The sequence below is a fragment of the Miniopterus schreibersii genome (assembly GCF_964146895.1).
Source record: "Miniopterus schreibersii genome assembly, chromosome: 16".
NCBI classification, from domain to species: domain Eukaryota; kingdom Metazoa; phylum Chordata; class Mammalia; order Chiroptera; family Miniopteridae; genus Miniopterus; species Miniopterus schreibersii.
This window is the reverse complement of record NC_138116.1, coordinates 4,755,119-4,772,897: the sequence shown is the minus strand read 5'-3', so window position 1 is coordinate 4,772,897 and position 17,779 is coordinate 4,755,119. Positions and strand designations below refer to the sequence as shown.

General features: G+C 59.6%; 1 protein-coding gene across 2 annotated transcripts in view; it reads right to left on the bottom strand.

Moving 5' to 3' along the window:
- SDK2 (sidekick cell adhesion molecule 2) overlaps positions 1 to 17,779 on the bottom strand; it is a 185,181-nt gene that overhangs the window by 11,469 nt on the left and 155,933 nt on the right. Inside the window, exons 33-44 of one of the 2 annotated variants that reach the window (XM_081162409.1) lie at positions 17,016 to 17,151; positions 15,551 to 15,607; positions 15,223 to 15,324; positions 14,986 to 15,101; positions 13,596 to 13,782; positions 11,176 to 11,313; positions 8,487 to 8,648; positions 7,891 to 8,016; positions 4,584 to 4,748; positions 3,208 to 3,348; positions 2,830 to 2,968; positions 542 to 668 (exon numbers count right to left, since the gene is read on the bottom strand). In XM_081162409.1, coding sequence (XP_081018535.1) covers positions 542 to 668; positions 2,830 to 2,968; positions 3,208 to 3,348; positions 4,584 to 4,748; positions 7,891 to 8,016; positions 8,487 to 8,648; positions 11,176 to 11,313; positions 13,596 to 13,782; positions 14,986 to 15,101; positions 15,223 to 15,324; positions 15,551 to 15,607; positions 17,016 to 17,151 — 1,596 coding nt within the window. The remainder of the gene's footprint in view (positions 1 to 541; positions 669 to 2,829; positions 2,969 to 3,207; positions 3,349 to 4,583; positions 4,749 to 7,890; positions 8,017 to 8,486; positions 8,649 to 11,175; positions 11,314 to 13,595; positions 13,783 to 14,985; positions 15,102 to 15,222; positions 15,325 to 15,550; positions 15,608 to 17,015; positions 17,152 to 17,779) is intronic. The other variant, XM_081162410.1, reaches the window with a different exon arrangement.

The window sequence follows — 17,779 nt, the reverse complement described above, 5'->3', positions numbered from 1 at the left end:
CAGGATACCCTAGCTCATCGGCAGCAGAGCCAGGATCCAAAGCTTGAATGCCCTGCCCATCTCTGCTGCTTCCCACCCTCAGGGCTCCGGGGCACCCAGCCTTCCATCTCTGGGACTCATTCTGACCCTGGCTAGCTCAGTGTATCTGTTCTCTGGGCTCTGGCAAGAAGGCTGCAGTGTCAGCCTCCCTCTCCTTGCCGTCACGGGCCTTTGCAGGCCAGAGTCACTGAGTGACGGAGCCTATGGGTGACTCCTGAGAGCATGAGGACCATGGTCTTGGGGGCGGGCTCTTACATCACCCAGGTTCCAGGGACCCCATGAGCCCTGGAGGCAAACTCTGGGCAGAGCATGGAAGACGGCAGCTGGCCCGAAGATGACTTTTAGATAGTTTGCTGGGGCCCCTTAGTCTCTATGGGCCATAAAGGAGACGAGGGAGGAAGTCCATGAGCTGGGCCACCTGGATGGGCCACCATGCAGCCAGCACTCTGGGAAGGGGCCGCTCTACTCCCCGCCCAGGGCACCTGGTCCTCTCGCCCCTCACCTGAGAGTCGGAGACTTCTGAGGGCTTCTCAGTCAGGCTGCTGCTCTCTGCCTGGATGAGGTCATTGTACTTGGTGACGTCTTCATCGGAGTAGTGCAGGCTGCCTGGGCTAGGCCGGGGCGGAGACCTAGAGGGGGCAGTGAACCTGAGAGGGGGCCTCACTCAGAGCAGCCTCCTCTGGTCCGGGAGGCCACCGCGAGGCCTGGAGGCACGAAGGCCCCTGATCCCTCGCCCTACTGTGTCTGCTCCTCACGGGCCTGCGCCCTGGAACATGGGCTGGGGGCCCGGGCTGGGGTAGGGAAGGCTCACGGTGCAGAAGGCGCTGCACCGACCTCCCAAATTAGCTCCAGGGAAGGGGGAGAGCACGCTGATTCTCTGCCTGTGGTTCTAGGACCGCAGACTCTACCGTCACCTGGCAGCGATCAACGCATCCCGGGCCCCACGAATCAGACCCTCAGGTGAGGCCCGGAGACCTTCGCTGCAAACAAACTCCCCGTGCAATTGGTAAACGCACAAGGTGAGCTTTAGAGTTAACACCTGGGTCAGGAGAAACAGGAAAACACCTCCTCCTTCGTGATCTGCTCAGAGATCCGCAGTGGTTCCCGGGGCTACGTTGTTCCCCACCTTCAAAAAATCAGCCCCAGAAAGTCACGCATTTCCAGGCAAATTAGAGACCTGGCTCTGAGTCACCAGAAGAAACACCCAGGACAGGGTGCCTGGGCCTTCCACCTGCCATGGGTGCCTACAGGGTGGGCTGTCCTGATCCATGGGGGCTAAGGGTGAGGCGTCTGGGCAGGCCTGGTGTCCTCCACAACTGTGCTCTCAGGACAGGGCCTAACACCCCAGCATCTGCCCAGCCTGCTCCAGGAAGGTTTTCTGGAGCTTTATGTGGCTCTGAACCCCAGCTGTCTGCACAGGGGCCAGAGGTCGTTCACTGCAGAAATGCTGGTCTGAGAATAGTCCCAAGACCTGGGAATGTGCCACAAGCAGCCCCCTACCCCCTCCGACCTCCTGTTTCTATTTGCACTGATTTTATTCCAACCAACAAAGTGCATCTTTGTACTAAAAATAAAACAGTAACAGGACTAGCTGTAGCTTCATGTAGACAAGACAGGGGAGTAGGTGACACAGAGGAGGGAGAAAATGGGGTGCTAGGCTAACACTGTCCTGGTGACATGCAGGGGAGTGGGGGCTGGCAGTGTCACCGTGGCTGGGTTGGGACGGAGCCTGGGGCTCATTTGGTGCAGAAAGGATTTCTGTGTATACCCAGTGGTGCAGGGACACTCGGGGGCCGTGGTGTGGTTATACTGTGGGCGCGAGGGGCAGGCGAGGCCAGGCCATCGCTGAAACGCCCCCTTGTTCCGTGTGGCAGGGCCCTGGAGCCAGCCTGGCGAGACTGTGGTGGCCATGCTGGGCCTGCCACCGCGGCCTCAAATGTCCCTTTCTTTGGGAAGCTGGCTTTGGCAGAGGGTGAGAGCTGGGCCTCGCTGGCCAGCACCCCCACCTTCTGAAGAACACACACATCGCCTCTTCCTCGGGACCAGACAGAGAAGTTTTGTAAGCTGCCCTGCCCTTGGAAATGGGCAGCCTGGCCGGCCACAGGGAGTGGGCTGGGAGGGCCTGGGGTTGGAGAGATGTCAGGCGGAGAGAGCTGGCATGCCACCAGCCTCGTCCTTCCTGGGGGGCTGCTCTTAGATGCTGCCCTTTGAGGACAATGCTGAGAGTGTGGACTTGGGGAGGCAGGGTGGGTGGGGGAACTGTTCTACAATCACAGCAGGTGTAAGGGAGGGCCCAGGGAGAGGGTGTCTACACTCAGAGTGCCCTTTCTTTCTAGAATTGGTAGGGGGGCAGGCAGGGCATAAGCAATCCCGGGGAGCTCCTGGCACCTCTCAATCAGGTGTGTCTGCCCAGCCCTCTTTTGCAGGGTCTGTCTCCCCTTTGGGGCAAATGAATATCATGGCTTCGGGCTGTTCCTAGGAACAGCTGGCTTCAAATGGCAGTCAGTCAGTTTGCAAAATTGTGCAAGTTATTTGCCTTCTGCCATCACCGGCGGAAACCCTCTCCCACCTCCTTGTGGTTTTCTCCCCAGTGTGTCCCTGTCCTTGCCCCTGGCTGAGCTGCCCCGGCCCTGCTGTGTCTTTCTGCTACCCATTCCCACTCAGGGGGTAGAAAGTGTTTCCAGGACAGGGTGAGGTCGCGTGGGCACTGCCTGCTCTGTGGCCCTCCCCATCCTGGACACGGCTGGGCCCCAGATCCTCGCCCTCCAGTCCCCCCAGAGAGCCCGCTACCTGGTGTACAGGCCGTTCTTCCGGCAGAAGGAGTTCTTGACGGAGAGCCGTCGGTTGTTGAGTTCCAGGGCTGGAAAACTGCTTTCATCCAAGCTCATCATCTCCCCATGGCCCAGGGCACTGGACTTGACATTGTTCCCTGGGGGGGTGATTGACATTAGTCACTCACTGCATCCCTTTAGACCGGGCGGCCTCCCCTCCCCTACTCCTCCCTTCTCCCTACCTGGCTGGGCTGCCCCCTCTTTCTCTTGTTAGGGTTCAAAGCAAAATAGGAGATGGAGATTGTGTAGGAAGCCTGGGCTGCCCCACCGATTGGAAAGAGGGACCTCCACCCTCCCGCCAAAGGAGGCAGACATGTGGGGCTGGGCGCCAGCTCACCCGAGTCTGTCTTCTTGGCGTACTTCTTGCTCTGGCCCCTGATGATGAGAGCAAAGACCAGGAGCAGGATGAAGATGAGGCCCACCAGGGCGATGACCACCAGGAACCACCACTCCTCGTAGAAGGGGTTGGCTTTCTGGGCTGGAACACAGACAGGGTGTCAGGGCCAGGGTGCTGGGCCCCCAGGGACCCCGTCTCCTGCTTTCAGTTTATGGGTGGGCGGGGTCTGTGTCCTCTGAATGAGGTGGAGCCTAAGACAAGGTGAGGAGGGACAACCATCTTCAGCGGCAGCTCTGATCCACTGGGTTCCCTGGAGGGCTGTTTTGAGAAGTGCCCTGAGGTTGCTTCCGAACTCAGGAGGAAAGAGTGTGGGGATTGATTAGTGATGTCTGCCAGAGACACGGGCTGGAGTAGAGGAGAGGTGGTATGCTTGCTATTTTTCCTTTTATTTTTTCTTTTATTTTTTCCATTGCCTCCCATGGCCTACCTTGATAGGCAGAGCCAGCTTGGCATTGGAAAGGTGCCTGTCTGGCCTGTGGTGGGCCTGGGGGAGTCTGTCCCCAGGCTCAAGTGGGCTGTAATCTTTTTCTGGCAGCAGGAAGCAGGGGTTGTTGGGAGGGTGGACATGAGTGGGTCTTTCCAATGCCTCTCCAGGGAGGGCTCCCCTTCTTTCAAAGCCCCCAGGGCTATGCTTTCTGTACCTGGCCAGTCTAACCCATGCTGCTGCCCGATGAGGGGCTGGCTTCTATTTTAGTCTTCAGTGTTTACTTCCCACCATCCAGTTCTATCAATCTGGGCAAGGGTGAATGTGGGTGGGAGGAGGGAAGAGGGAGGCTGGGTGTCTGAAACTCCCCTGGTGAGCAGAAATTCTGAGTTACAGTTCTGCCTTGAAAGAAGAGACCATGGATTAAAAGGGGGTAGTGGTTAGATTTGGGGTCATGGATGTTGGTAAGAGAGTCCTTTGTGAGCTCTGAGACAGGAGGGATGGGAAGAACAGGGAGAGGAGAGAGGGGAGGATGGCAGCCACCCCACCAGGGCCCTGCTGGTCAGGGCATCCAGGCCTGTGCTCCACGGGCTGCTGACTGTTTGGGGGGCAGTTTCTATGGAGACACACAGCTTATGGCCTGGCGCCCTTGAATCTCCTGGGTGATGAGCTCACGGAAGCTCTCCTGTTGGGCTCGCTGATTTGATCACAAGGCCACTGGGCCCCCTGCCCAGGGCTTCTGGAGTCATTGAAAAGCTGACTCAGGCCCTGGCCAAGGGGCTCACTGCTCCGGGGCATAGAGGGGACAGTGTATTTCAGTCATCACCCCAACGCTTCCAGGCCTCCTTCCCCGGGGCCCAGCCTCCGCGGCCCTCACCCCACAGGCCGGTACCTGGCACAGACTGGGAGGGGCTGCTGGGGGTGCCGAAGCCGTAGTCGTTGACCGCGATGACCCGGAAGTCGTAGCTCACGCCGGGCTTCAGGATGTCCATGCTGAATGTGTAGGAGGTCACCTCCTTGGGGATGTCTTTGATGAGGATGTCCCATAGCCCCTCGTCTGCAAGAGTGTGGAGGGGAGGCACCCGTGAGGGGAGGCCCATCCCGCCTGCTGCTCCCTGAGAGCGGCCTGGCTGGCTGCCCGTCACCCTGACCTCCAGCGCCGGGCGCCCAGGTCCTCAGGAGATCCCAATCTTTCTGCAGTATCTGACTCTGTTAGTGTCTTTGTTAAAATGTCTATAAAACATTAAAGATGTGTAATATGCAGGAAATTCTGTAACGAGCAACCTGATGCCACCGTCCAGACAAAGAGATGCACCTTTTCAGCCCTAGTGGCAGAATTCTGCATATCAGGCTGCCCATGGCATCAAAAAGTCCTGGTCCGCGCGAGACTTTAGATCTGGCGCACCCTCCACTACTGAACCAGGCCCCGACGCTCCTGACCCCCGCCCCTATTCAAAGCACACACAGCAGCGGCAGAGGACAAAAAGGGGACTTTTTTTGTTGGCTTTCTTTCTTTCTTTTTTTTTTTTTTACAGCTGGGAAAGGGATTGGGGTTGCCTATGAGGGTTTGGCCAAGTCGCCTGGATTTGATGGGGCCCATCCTCAGGTCCCTCCATGCTTAGGAGCAGGGATCTGAGGAGAAACGAACCAGATCCACCCCAGTCAAGAACTCCAGTGGAGGTGCCACCAACCCCATCAGCATTTTGGAATTTGGCACCAAGAGTGTGGTGGGACCTGCGGAAGCTGCCTTCCTGCCCCTCCCATAGGGAATCGCCAATTCCAAGGTGCCTGCGGACTGGCTGCTCTCTGCTGTTGTTACCAAAGGTTCCGCGTCCTGAGACTTGGACGCACCTTCCGTTTTATTTACTTGGTGTTAGGTGCCTCCTACACGTCACATCTTTTGTTTACCGTCTCCCTCTCTCTCCTGCCAGGCTGGGAAATTCCTCCAGGGCAAGGCTCTTGCCTAACTTGTCTCCACAGCCCCTCCCCCAGCACAGGCCTCCTCTAAGCTCGGAGTATATGAATGCAAACCTTTCTTTCCCAACCTCTTCTTAGCGTCATGTACCCCAATTTCAGTACCATGTGCCCCTAAACCTAAGTGTTGGGGTGCAGATCCATTTTCCCCCCATGACACTGAATTCTCTCATTCACGACAGTCAAGGGATGATGATGATGGTGACCACGCAGTGACACGCGTCCCTCGTCAAGCATCGTGGCTTGAAGGGCTTTGCTTTTCATACCCACAGCAACAGCAGGAAGGAGGAACTGCTGTACCCATGCTACAGATAAGGAAACCAAGGCTCGGAGAGCCGAACCCATTTTCCTGAGGCCACACTGGAGTACGTAAGTGGCAGAGCTGGGGTGTCAGTGCAGAGCCATGTGACTCCCCCTGGCACTGAACTCCCTCCAGGTACCCAGGAGGGTACCTAGTACCATCAGCAGCTGAATCAGTGTTTGCTGGATGGGCTTGTCCGGGACTCTGCTGCCTCCTCCCAGAAGCTGGGGCCTCTCCTGCCTGCTGTCTGACCTGCCTCATTCTGAGAAATGAAGAGGAATGAAGGGTAGGGCCGGGACACCGGGGCCAGGCCAGAAGCTGCTGGAATGTCACGCTGTGGCTCTGGCCTCCAGCCCTGGGAGTCGGCTGATCGGCGGGGCGGGTTCCGTGGGCCAGAAACCTCGAGCGAATCCCTCCCTGGCCTGGCTGCTCTCGGTTCATAGAAAGCGGGTGTGTTTAGTCGACTCTGCCCAGCACAAAGCATATCGTGAAGACAAGGAGGGTGAGGTCACAGACCACCAGGGGCGCGGAGGTGGGGAAGATGACCACCCGTAACAGGACCCTGCTCGCACACAGCCGCGGAGAGAGACCCTGCATTCCCCCGGCCCTCCCTCCCTTCCTCACAGCCTGCTGTCCCCACCACCAGCCCTCTGCCACTGCTCCAAGTCCCGACCCTTCAGGGGATCCTGGCTTGGTCGCTCCTCTTACGCTCCATCCTCGATCCCACCTGTGTGGACCAGCTCAAGGCCTCCAAACCCAGAACACCAGGTCCCACGCCAGGTCTCCCAGGGAACGAGAGAAAATCAACAGGACCAAAGTCCAGTCTGGAGCCAACATTCCACAGCCTGGCACCCTGGCTGGCCAGCTCAGGTGGAAAAAACAGGCTGGGGCCCTGGTTGGGAAAAGCACTGGTCGGTCTCCCGGCCAACTCAGCAGCCGGCACTGGAGGGCTGGGGAGGGACCATCTGGAGTGGGGAGCGAGCCAACCCCCCCCACGCACCCCTTCCGGCTGTATGCTGGGTCTGAGCTGCCATGTGCATTAGCTATTGGGACTGTGGCATTAGTCTAAGGTTAAGGCAGTGATGGGGTAGTGGCTGCTTTCTGGAACCACTGAAATTTACTCGCTATTGAGATGACCAGGGCTCAGCCACCCCCAGGGAGGAGCAATGTGTCCCTGGGATGTTCCGATGCCCCCGTTAGAAGCGTCAGCGGCCGCCATGCCCGGCTCCTTCCTGCCGCGACTGCCGCTTGCCGCTCCTGCAGGAGCAGCGCCTCAACTCCCGTGGCCTAATCACGGGGCCGCGGGCTCTGCCGACTCCCGCACCTCTGACTAACTCCGAGGCCGAGCAGCCGCGGCCAAGGGCCCGGGGTAAGGGGAGCCGGGAGGAGCAGGTGTCGCGGCGACTGAAACAGGAGCGAGCAAAGCAGCGCCTGGAGCACTTATCACCGCTCATCTGCGGGCTGTGGAAGTTCTCGTGACTCGATCTCAGGCTGACGGGAGGGGTGGTACGGTTACAGGAACTGCCGAGACGGTCACGACAGCAGAGCCGGGCCTTAAAGAGGCAGCCGAGTCTCTGGGGGACAGGTGGCCTCCTTATGGGGCACTGGCCAGTGGGGCTGTATGGAGGACATGGGTGTTTAACCTACGTGAGCTCAACTCTCCGGCTTCTGGAACCATCCTCCAGCCCAGCGGGTCCTCACCTGGCACGAGGTGCTGTTCTCGGGGCACCTCTCGGGTGTTCCTCAACGAAGGGTGCTCCCCCCCCCCCTGCCACCTCTAGGTTGACCCGGAGCAGCACAGGCTCCATCTCAGGGAACAAAGCTGGAAGCGCACCGGGTGGAAGGACTGGGACGGAGGGAGAGCGTGAGACGCGGGCCCCGCTCCACGGGGCAGCCGGGCAGCCGGGCAGCCGGGCGGCCGTACCTGAAGGCCTGGCCTCGATGACGTAGCGGGTGACGGGCCCTTTGCCGGGGTCTCCGCTGGACCAGTGGATGGCGATGGCAGAGCTGTACCTCACGATGATGGGCACTCCAGGGGGTCCCGGGGCACCTGCGAACAGCGCCCCGTGGGCAAGGGATGTACGGAGCCCACAGACCCGCCTGTGCTCCAGCAGGAGGCACTGGCCCACGAAACCAGTCCCGCCCGCGTCTTGGGAACCCTGCATGTGCTGAGGCTGGAGGAGCATGTCTAGCCCGGGATCTGATGACATTCTCCTCTGAGTTACCCCCCAATTTCAGGTTCCAGGCAGGAGAGGGGCTCTGGGGTGATGTCAGAAAAATCCCTGGAGCAGACTCAGGAGACCCTGGTTTCTAGTCCAACCCAGAACCATTAGATGGTGACTGATCAATTCACAGAGCCCTCTGGCGCCTGTTTCCCCACCTGCAAAGGCCTTTTGGAATGCGAGGCTCGACGGGCGTGTCACGGGGGGCAGTAGAGGTGGGTGCGACAATGGGAGAGCAGGCCCATGATAGGAGGAGGTTGCTTTTGGGGGGCTGAGGGACCCCCGACATCTCCCCTACCTTCGCCTGGGCCTGTGGTGACATTGGCCTCGATCTCGGGCCCATAGGTGAAGGTCTTGGCTCTGATGCGGAACCTGTAGGTCATGGCCTCTGCCAAGTCCTTCACCTTCAGCCACAGAGGGCTGTTCCCCTTCACGTCCACCGTCACGATCTTACTGACTCCTGGGGGGAGAGCAGAGGGTGTGTAAACCGTGGGGCAGGTGGGCGCCCTGGGAGAGGGGGCAGCGGCCAGGGCCGAGCCCCTTGGCATGAGGCAGGGCTGGCACCCTCAGCCACACAGCGGTGTCTCCCAGACCACAGTCCTACAGGCTGTTCTTAGGAAGAGGGCTCCACGGCTGTACAAGCTTGAGGAAAGCTACATACTGTCTGTCTATGAAATAACCACACAGTGTCCTGTTGCATCTGGAGGGAAAAAACAACTCACTGTCCTGTTTAACTTAACTATTGTACCCCAAATATATTTTATAGCCCATTTTTGTTCCCCAATGTCATATCCTACCAGACTCGTCTTGGGCTGGGGGAATTTTTACCAAGGATCATCTTCCAGGAAGTGCTTCTGTAAAGATAGCACAGCCCAGAGTTGGAGGAGACATACCTGCAGCCAGCTGGGGACAGCTTCAGCCCCTACAGCCAGGACAACCTCAGCTCCTACAGCCAGGACAGCTCCAGCTTAGCCTGGGATTCTTTCCTTCCTCTTACGCCAGCAAGATCCGGGAGCTCACACAAGGCACCCCTGTCTACTACACCCCAAATTGCGGCAACGAAAGGGGAGGCCTGGATGGTCCTCAAGAGGCGAGAGTTTGCGCGCCAGCCTCCTTGAGGGCCAGGACTGGCTTTTGGCTCCCATGTCCACTGAGCTCGCCAGTCACTGCTGGGAGACGTGCTCTGCAGCCTGTGGGCTGCGCCAGACCCCAGCACTGACCCAGGGGTCTCTGGGCATGTCCCCTACCCTGGCTTCAGGGTGTTCTTCCACTGAGCAAGGGTATCAGTGACATCTAAGGCCGGATGTTATGAGGTTAAATAAAACAGCAGAGTACTTGGCATGTGGTAGGTGCCCAGTCTATGTATTGAATAAATAAAGGGCCGATTGACAGATGGGGTGCTCAAGAGGTGCTTCCTGCAGGAATGAAGAGACCTGTGGGGTGATGTGGGGACATGGCCAGGCCCTGGAATAGCAGCTCTGGGTACCTGCCCCTTGACATTTCTGAGCAAACCTCTCGTCTGCCTAGGTCTTGGTTTTCTCTACATGAAAGGGGGTCCTGGACTCTCACAAGGCCTGCTGACCTGAACCCAGGGCTGAGGCACGAAGCAGGGGCGCAGACGCCGTGCTGGCCAGACTGGGCGTCGTCTAGCCACAGGCAGGGCTCGATGGTCCCATTAGCTGGGCCATCACGGGGCAGACAGGAACACGTAGGGGTGTGGGGTCAGCCATGGGGCTCAGACCCTGCTGGACAGAGGGACCAAAGCAAAGCACTCATACCTCTCAAAGTGCGGGGACCCCCTGGGCAGGCTAGGTAGAGGCCACTGTGACGAGGGATCACCTGTCCTGTCCCCCTGCGTTTCCTCCTCGTGACCTCTGTCCCCTCCTTCCTACCCTTGGGAGAGGTGTCCCCTTTCCCGGGCCCTGCCCTGACCGCACCTCCTGGGGCTGGCTTCCCCTCGGTGGCCTAGCACACAGTGCCACTCTGCACAACAGGAAGCTGCTGGCTCACAGGTGGCGGCTGAGAAGACTGAGGGCCATTGTGTCCGCGGCTGACCCAGAACTGCGGCCACTGCAGTGTTCGCGTGGCCCCGCCCCTTGTTCTGGCCAGGCTGCAGTCGGGGAGGGGTCAGAGTGAGGGGGTGAGCCCAGAGGCGGTCACCTCTGGCCACCAGGGCCGCCACCTGGTCGGTCGGCCAGCCACAGCCCAAGGCCTTGCTGGGCTCTGGAACTGGACGTAGGCAACTGGGAGCGCAGTCTCCTTCCCGCCTCTCTAAGGAAACAGCCGTGGCTCTTGCCCCCCTCTTCCCCCCCTCTTCCCCCACCTGCCAACACGGGGGAGGCGGGAGTGGGCCGGGGTCCCAGCCAGGGCCTGGAGGGAGGGGTGGGGCAGGGCTGCAGGGAGGTTCTGAAGACAGCTCAGATGAATGGGGCTCAGGGTCAGAGGGAGACAACCCGAAGGCAGGGTACATGATCTGAGGCTCAGAGAGAAAATGGGGTGCAGTGTTCCCCAAATCTGTGCATCCTTCTGGGGACAGGCTCTCGCCTTTCATCAGATTTTCACAGGAGTTCCTGACTCCAGCAAAGAAAGCTGAACCCAGAGTAAGGCTGAGTCCTAGATTTTGGGGGGCCATGCATGGGCCAGGACCACCAGGGGACCCCCACCTTCACGGGCCAACAGAGACCTGTCCAGTTTGGGATGCTCTGCCTCTCCCAGGTGTCCCTTCCTTTCCCTGACTGCCATCGATGGGCAGGGAAGAAGAGATTTAAAAATTCTGTCCTGGGAGTTAGGGCACCCGGGCTGCTCTTCAGCCTTGCCCCCAGCTTGTTTCACCGTGGAATGCCCCTTTCCCTTGTCCGGGCCTCAGTTTCCCATTTATAAGCTGGGAGACACTTGCCACGTGGACTGCAGTGAAGGTGGAGGGGAGCCCGGCTGAGACAGCCCCCTGGAGGTGGGTCTCAGGAGCCGCATGGGGGGTCTCCACTCACCATCCACGGGGGTGCAGGGCTCGTACACCAGCCGGTAGCCCTCCAGGACGCCGTTGGGGAACTGCGGGGCCTCCCAGGACACGTTCACCGAGGTGGTGGTCAGCTCACTGAACCTGACGGCGCTGGGGGCGCTGGGGGCTGCGGGGGGACAGCACAGGGGTTTTCTTTCCTCCTTCTGCGGACTTTCAAAGCCCTGCTCAGCTCCAAGGGGTCGTGGGGGCTGGGCTTGGGCACAACAAGAGGGCAGGACTCCGAGCAGGAAAGGGCAGGAGGGGTCACTGGGGTCATCGGACCCCTCTCCTCCCCACTGCATCACTAACACTCACTTCCCAACCTCAGAGTCCAAGAATTCTTTTCCCTAAAGCTGGAGACCTCGGGTTCTTCCTGCTAAGGGGCCCCGGGCCCTGGCTAAGAGCCCAGGACAAGCCTGGGTCTCACCCCAGGATCTCTGCGGGGCCAGGCCGCGTCCTGGCTTTGTGGGGCTTCTCTTTCAGCTTCCTGGGCAGAGAAGGGGGGTGTCTGGGCCTCAGAGCGCCAGGTGGGCGCTCAATGAGAAGAAGCCAGAGCCGCAGTTTCTCTAGTCCCCAGGGTCCCAGGTCTTGTGGCCCAGAGACCACACTGTCACGAAGCAGCCAGAGCCAGGGACAATCACACCCTTTGGAAGAGATGTATTCTTGGCCTGAGAACCCAGAAGCAACCCAAAACCATGGGGGGGGGGTGGTTCTCCGGGGGAAGACAGAGAGGACAGGAAGGAAGCTTCACTGGGTAGCATCCCGAGCTGACTCCAGAGGGACCACCCGTCTCTAATTGTCAGGCCGCCCCCACTGAGCCGGAGCTAATCGGGACCCCGCTTCCGTCCAGCTCCGTCCAGCCCGGGACAGGCAGGGCCAGTGAGCAGTGTCTGAAGGAGGAAGGCGAGCTCAGGGGGCCTTTCCTGCCGCCACTCGGCTGGAGGGACGTGGGACAGAACACTGTGTCCTGCTGTTACAGTGACAGAGCTCCCAGGCTCCCGGGGCTCACATCCGGCTGACGACACGGACAGAGAACGGTCGGGACCGGCAGGCGGACAGGCAGATCCCTGGGAGCTGGTGGAGGGACAGGGTTCTCTTGGAGCCAGGGCTTGTCCCCAAAGAAGACAATAAAGGCAGTTTACAGAATGGGAGGCAGTAGGTTGGAAAAGACACTTAAGGGAGGTCAGGATGAAAGGCTTGTATTGAAACCCACGCGGATGGAACTCCGTGACAGGCACGGCAGCTCAGGGCAAGCTTAGAGACCTGGGCCCACGTCTCGTCGAGCTGGGAGATCCTGGGGAGCATCCCTTCCCAGGCCACCCTTGCTCATGGTGACATAGGGGCACCACCTGCCCTGCCCACCTCCAGGGTTCCCAGGAGTATCAAGTGTCGCCTACCTGAAAAGCGGCTCTGGACATGATACAGGGGGCTGGCTCCCCACGCGTGGGCAGCAGGGTCCTCACCACCATCCTGTCCCCTGCCCTGCCCACCACCCAGCCTCCTAACTGGCCTCCCTGCCCCCATCCTTTCCCCTCCATCAGTCGGTCTTTTGTCCAGTGGTCAAAGCGATCTCTTAAATAAGACGCAAACCAGATCCTGTCGCCCAACCGCTTACACCCGCCAATGCCTTTCACACACTTAGGTGATCCCAGCTTCCTTCCAAGGCCGCCAGACCCTCCAGAACATGACTCCCACGTCCTTGCCAGCCACCTGGCTTCCTCTCAGTCCGTCTAATCCCCGCCAGCCCCCAGCCCTTTGCACCTGCTGTTCCCTCTGGCCGGAACACCCTTCCTCCAGAACTTCCCATGGCTGGCCTCTTCTCCTCACTCAAATGCCAGCTCAGATGTCACCCCTAAGGGACGCCTCTGCAGGCAGACCTGCCTATAACCACTGTCCGTCCCCGGCCTCCGGCCTTCGATCCCTGGCACAGCCACCAGATGTTAATCCACCTCTGTTCTTGTTCTGATCTGCCTCCTTCCCTGGGGTGGGGTGTGTGTGGGGGGTGTGTGGGGGGGTGTCAGTCTCCTTTACTGTTGTGGTCCCAGCTTCTGGTATATACAGGTGGGAACAGGCAGGGGGCAGAGTGGGATGGCTGGGTGAGGACTGGCCCCTGGCAAGGTGGGCTGCAGGGGCAAGATGTGGGGAGAAATGGGGAAGGCCTGGGGGCTCTCCCCAAGGCTGTACGGAGATAGCTTCTCTTCTGCGCATTTCATGTTGGCCCCTCTTCGGGGGCTGTGCTCTCCCACTCTGGAGGGTGTCCCACGGGGCCTGGGTACCCAGCCCGTATGTCTCAGCAGGTGGGATCAGGAGCTGGCTCCACTCCCCCCAGGAGCCCAGCAGCCAGGCCCAGGCGTTCCCTCCTCCACTCCCCAGGCTGACTGCCCCCCACCGCCAGCCGCTCTCCCCGACCTGCTTGCTGGGTCTGGCCCCGGGTGGGGGCGCTCCGAGGCCCTTCCCCCGCGGCGTTGAAGGCTGCCACGCTGACCATGTAGGTGGTGTAGCCCGTCAGGTTCTTGAGCTTCACGCCGTTCTCGGCCAGGAAAAGCGTCTTCACCCGCTCGGTGAGGTTCTGCCGCTGGGCCTCCCAGAAATAAATCTGTGGACACAGACGACGGGGGCAGGAGATGGGCAAAGCATCCCTCCTGCCCCCGCCAGCCCCAGGGTCTCAGAGACGCCTGCATCGAACATCCGCACGCACGGACGGCAGGCGTGAGCGACCCAGGTAACAGTGTAGGGGTATTTGAGAGCCGTTTTAGAAACCCTTGCAGAACCTTCCTTTTCTGACACTCCAGTCTCTGCTGGACTGTGAGCCCCACGAGGGCCCAGACTCACTGTGTGTTTATGGGGTGCCAGCAGGATTGAGCATATCAGCCCTTAGAATAAGAGTCTCTGGAAGGAATAAGCCAATTCTGCTCTGGAGGAACCTGTGCCGGGAGGTAAGTGGAGAGGAGGGTCCACCCCCAATGAGGTGTGGGGGGCAAGGACCAGCGGGTCACATCACCTGGGCGCTGGCTAGGGAGGCAGGGTGTCAGGTGCCCCATGGCCCTGTTGTACCAGCACCTCCGCGTGGACAAGTCCGACAGTCTGCAAAGCCAGCTGCAGAGGCTGGCGGACCTGGGTCTCTACCTCGGTGCCCAGTTGACCAAGGCTGTGACTGGCCCAGCGACTTCCCTGAGCTGCGGCCAGCGCGGCTCTGGGAGGAGGATTAGTGGGCATTTGTCGCCACCTGCTGGCAGACGTGTTTTCTGCATCTACTGGCTTAATTTCTGTTTGCCAGCCCACCTGGGGTCTGACTCTGCTACCTGCTATTTTTGTGACCTGGCCCGGCCACCTGACCTGGGCCTTGGTTTCCTCATCTATACAATGGGCACACACATTTACAATCTACCAGCCTTACAGGGTTTTCAAGAGGATGAAGGAGTCCTGAAGGGCTCTGTGGCTATTGGGGACAAATGGAACCCGGTCATAACACATGACATCATTGCAAATTTAGACATAATTTTTAAACAGAGATTTCCAAGTCTTAGACAGTGGTCTTTTGCCAACTGGCCATCCAGTTAGTAACAGTGAAATTAGGGTTGGCCAAATAGCCACTTTGCAGGGTCTGATGCTGACTCTGAGAGCCAGGGGCGTGGGGGGCCGGCGCCAGGAAGTGATATGAGCCAAGGCCCGGCCTGAGCTCCTGCGTCTGAGCAGGTGTAGACCTGGGGGCCTCTCCCGCCCCTTCCCGTGGGTCATTCCCAACCCCCAGCCTGGCCCTTTGCCCCCTGGACCCTCTTCTTGGCCGGAGTGCCCCTACCTTGTAGCCCTGGATGTCTCCGTTCTGGCTTTCCAGCGGGGGTGGCTCCCATGTCACGTCCAGCTGTGTGGCCGTGGGGCCGTGGACGGCCACGTTGCGGGGCGCCATTGTGGGCACTGGAGGGTGTGAGGGGTGGTGAGTGTGCGGTGCCAGTGGGCTTCAGGGAGGAGGAGGAGGTGGGCTGGGCCTCGTGTGGGTGGGAAAGGCGTGCTGGGGCCAAGGGCTGGCGGTGCTCACCTGCCTCCCCAACAAAGACCTCCTGTGGGGGGCTTAGGGGCCCCTCGCCCACGGCATTGTACACGGTCATGCGGATCTCGTAGCGCCGGTGCTTGTTCAGGTCTGTGGGTGGGCGAGAGTGGGGGAAGGGAGAAACAGAGGTCACGGTCCTGCAGGGGACAGAGCGGGCGTGGAAGATGGAGGCTGCAGGGAGGCTGGGACGATGCACCCCTGCAATTCTGGTCCCCTTGTGAAGGCTCAGGAAAGAACAGGCAAGAGGAGGGGCAGCCGGGGGGGGGGGGCTCCACCTGCAACCAGGCCCCAGACGGAGCGGCCATGCAAGACTTACTGTCCAGCTCGTACTGCGTGAGGCTGGGCCGGCTCAGGTTCCGCAGGGAAAACAAAGCTACGGGGTGGGGGGGCGGGGGTCCAAGGGAGACAGCAGACAGGAGGTTAGTGCACACGCCCCTCCACAAAGGCCCTGCTGGGGGTGGGAGGGAGAGAGGGAGCGGGGTTCCTGATGCTGAGGTGGGGACCAGGCGGGAGGGGGGCAGGAGGCGGCTCCCGGGACAGTGCTGCCCCGCCTGGTGTGCGCTGGTCTGAGGTCAGGGGGTACTGTGAGCCCCGTGGAGCCTAGCATCCCTGGGGACAGCACTGGGGGACCCTCTCGCTCCAACTCGCTCCCTTGCCTAAGCCCCTGCAGGACCACCGTGGAGCAGTGGTCGTTCATTTCCTCCTATGAACCAGAAACTATCTTCCTACCAAGAAACATGACTGTCTATATACGGTGTCCCCCCAAAATATACACACGCACTTTGCATAATTATAAAGGCAGTGTTTATTAAAATACGTTTCATTTTCAAAATTGAGCTACCCGCTGTTGAAGTGTGTATACATTTTTTGGGGACACGCTGTACACAGGCGATATAAAGTCACAACCACAAGCACGTGTCTGCAAAATACTTAAGTAAGATAACCAAGCCGCTGGACCTGCTGCTCCCGCGTGTTTCTATTAATGCGCCTTTGCCACGTGGCCCAGCACTGTGCTGTCTGCTAATTCTCGCTCAAAGATAAGGCACAAAATGTTTATGGGAAGCACGGGAGAGAAAAAAATCAAAGCAGAGAGCATCTTAAATGGCTCCTCGCCTCCTGCTAGTCTCTGTTTTGGTGAGTGGTCCCACCACCCACCTGGGCACCCAAATCCTCTGGGCTCCTCCCTCTCTCGCTGTCCCGTCTCCAACATGAGCCAGTCCTGGAGCCTGCCGCACGTCCTCTCCCATGCTGGCCCCCAGTCCCATCCCAAGCCGGCTCTCCCTGGAATTTCCACCTTTCCTAGAGGCAGGCTGGGTTCCCCAGGGGAGAGCTGTCACCTCCCCGGGAACCAGAGTGGGCCAGACTGCTACCCTCGGGAGGTGACCAGGCATGGCTTTCCGTCTTCCTTCCCACCTCAGGCCCTTTGCACATGCTGGGCTCTCCCTTTCCCTTTGGACTGGTTGACATGGAATCACCCATCAGTGTCCACCGCCCTGGGCAGTCTTTTCTGACACTGGCTTAGGCTCTCCTGGAACATGTCCTCCCCCAGCCTCCGAGCTCTGAGAGGGCAGGGAGCCTGTCTGCTTTGTTCGCTGTGTCCGGGGGAAAAAGAAGCTGCTCAATAAACTCTCGCTGAGTGACTGAGGGGAATGGGGTGAGAGGCACACACAGGGGTGAATGGCAGGGTTTCGGGTTAGAGTGATTCCAGGAAGCTGAGAGCTTCAGGCAGGCAGGTGAGGGTGCCCACCCCCTTCCCCTGAGTCCCACAGAGTGTTACTCACAGGTCAGCTCCGTCCACTTGGCCCCGGGGTTGTTGATGCCACGAAGCGTGAAACCCCTTAGACTGTCATAGAGCAGCTCCCGGTACCGGATGCGGAAGCCCAGGAGGATGCCATTGATCTTGTCCTCTGCTGGTGGCTGCAGGGAAGGGAGTGGGGAATGGAGAGGGGCCGGGACCACCGCAGCTCGGCCCCTCCACTGCTCCTCCCTCCCTCCCCATCCTGCCTCCTGGGGCCACAGGGCAGAGACTGAGTCTCAACCAGGAATCAAAATGACACTGAGCAGTTTTAATTCACGAAGCATTTCCAACAAGGTTATTTCATCCCTGCAGCATTCTCTGTGAGGCAAGGAAGGACAGGAATCGCCATGCCATCTCATTGGACAGAGCAGGAAAGCAAGGCTCAGAGGCGTTAAGGAACTTGCCCAAGGTCACACAGCATCGCTGGAGCCCCAGCCTGACCCTGGCTCTTCTCATAGAGCCAGTCCTTGCCTAGGAACTGCCTGACACGCTCACCAGCCGCCCTTGGCGTGCTGATCCCCTGCTGCCATCTGGCCAACATTTCCCAGCGTTTCCTGGGAGCCCAATCCTCTCCCTGCTCTTGGGCCAGAACGAGGGTGGGTGCCCCTGCATGCTCTGTTCCCCCTCCGCCTTGACTGCTTCTCTGCTTTCTGCTCCCATCCACAGCTGAGTAGAACAGGCTTTTGGGGAAGGTAAAAGCTACTTTTTATGATACCTCTTTAAAAATCCTGCTGAAGCGATTCAGCC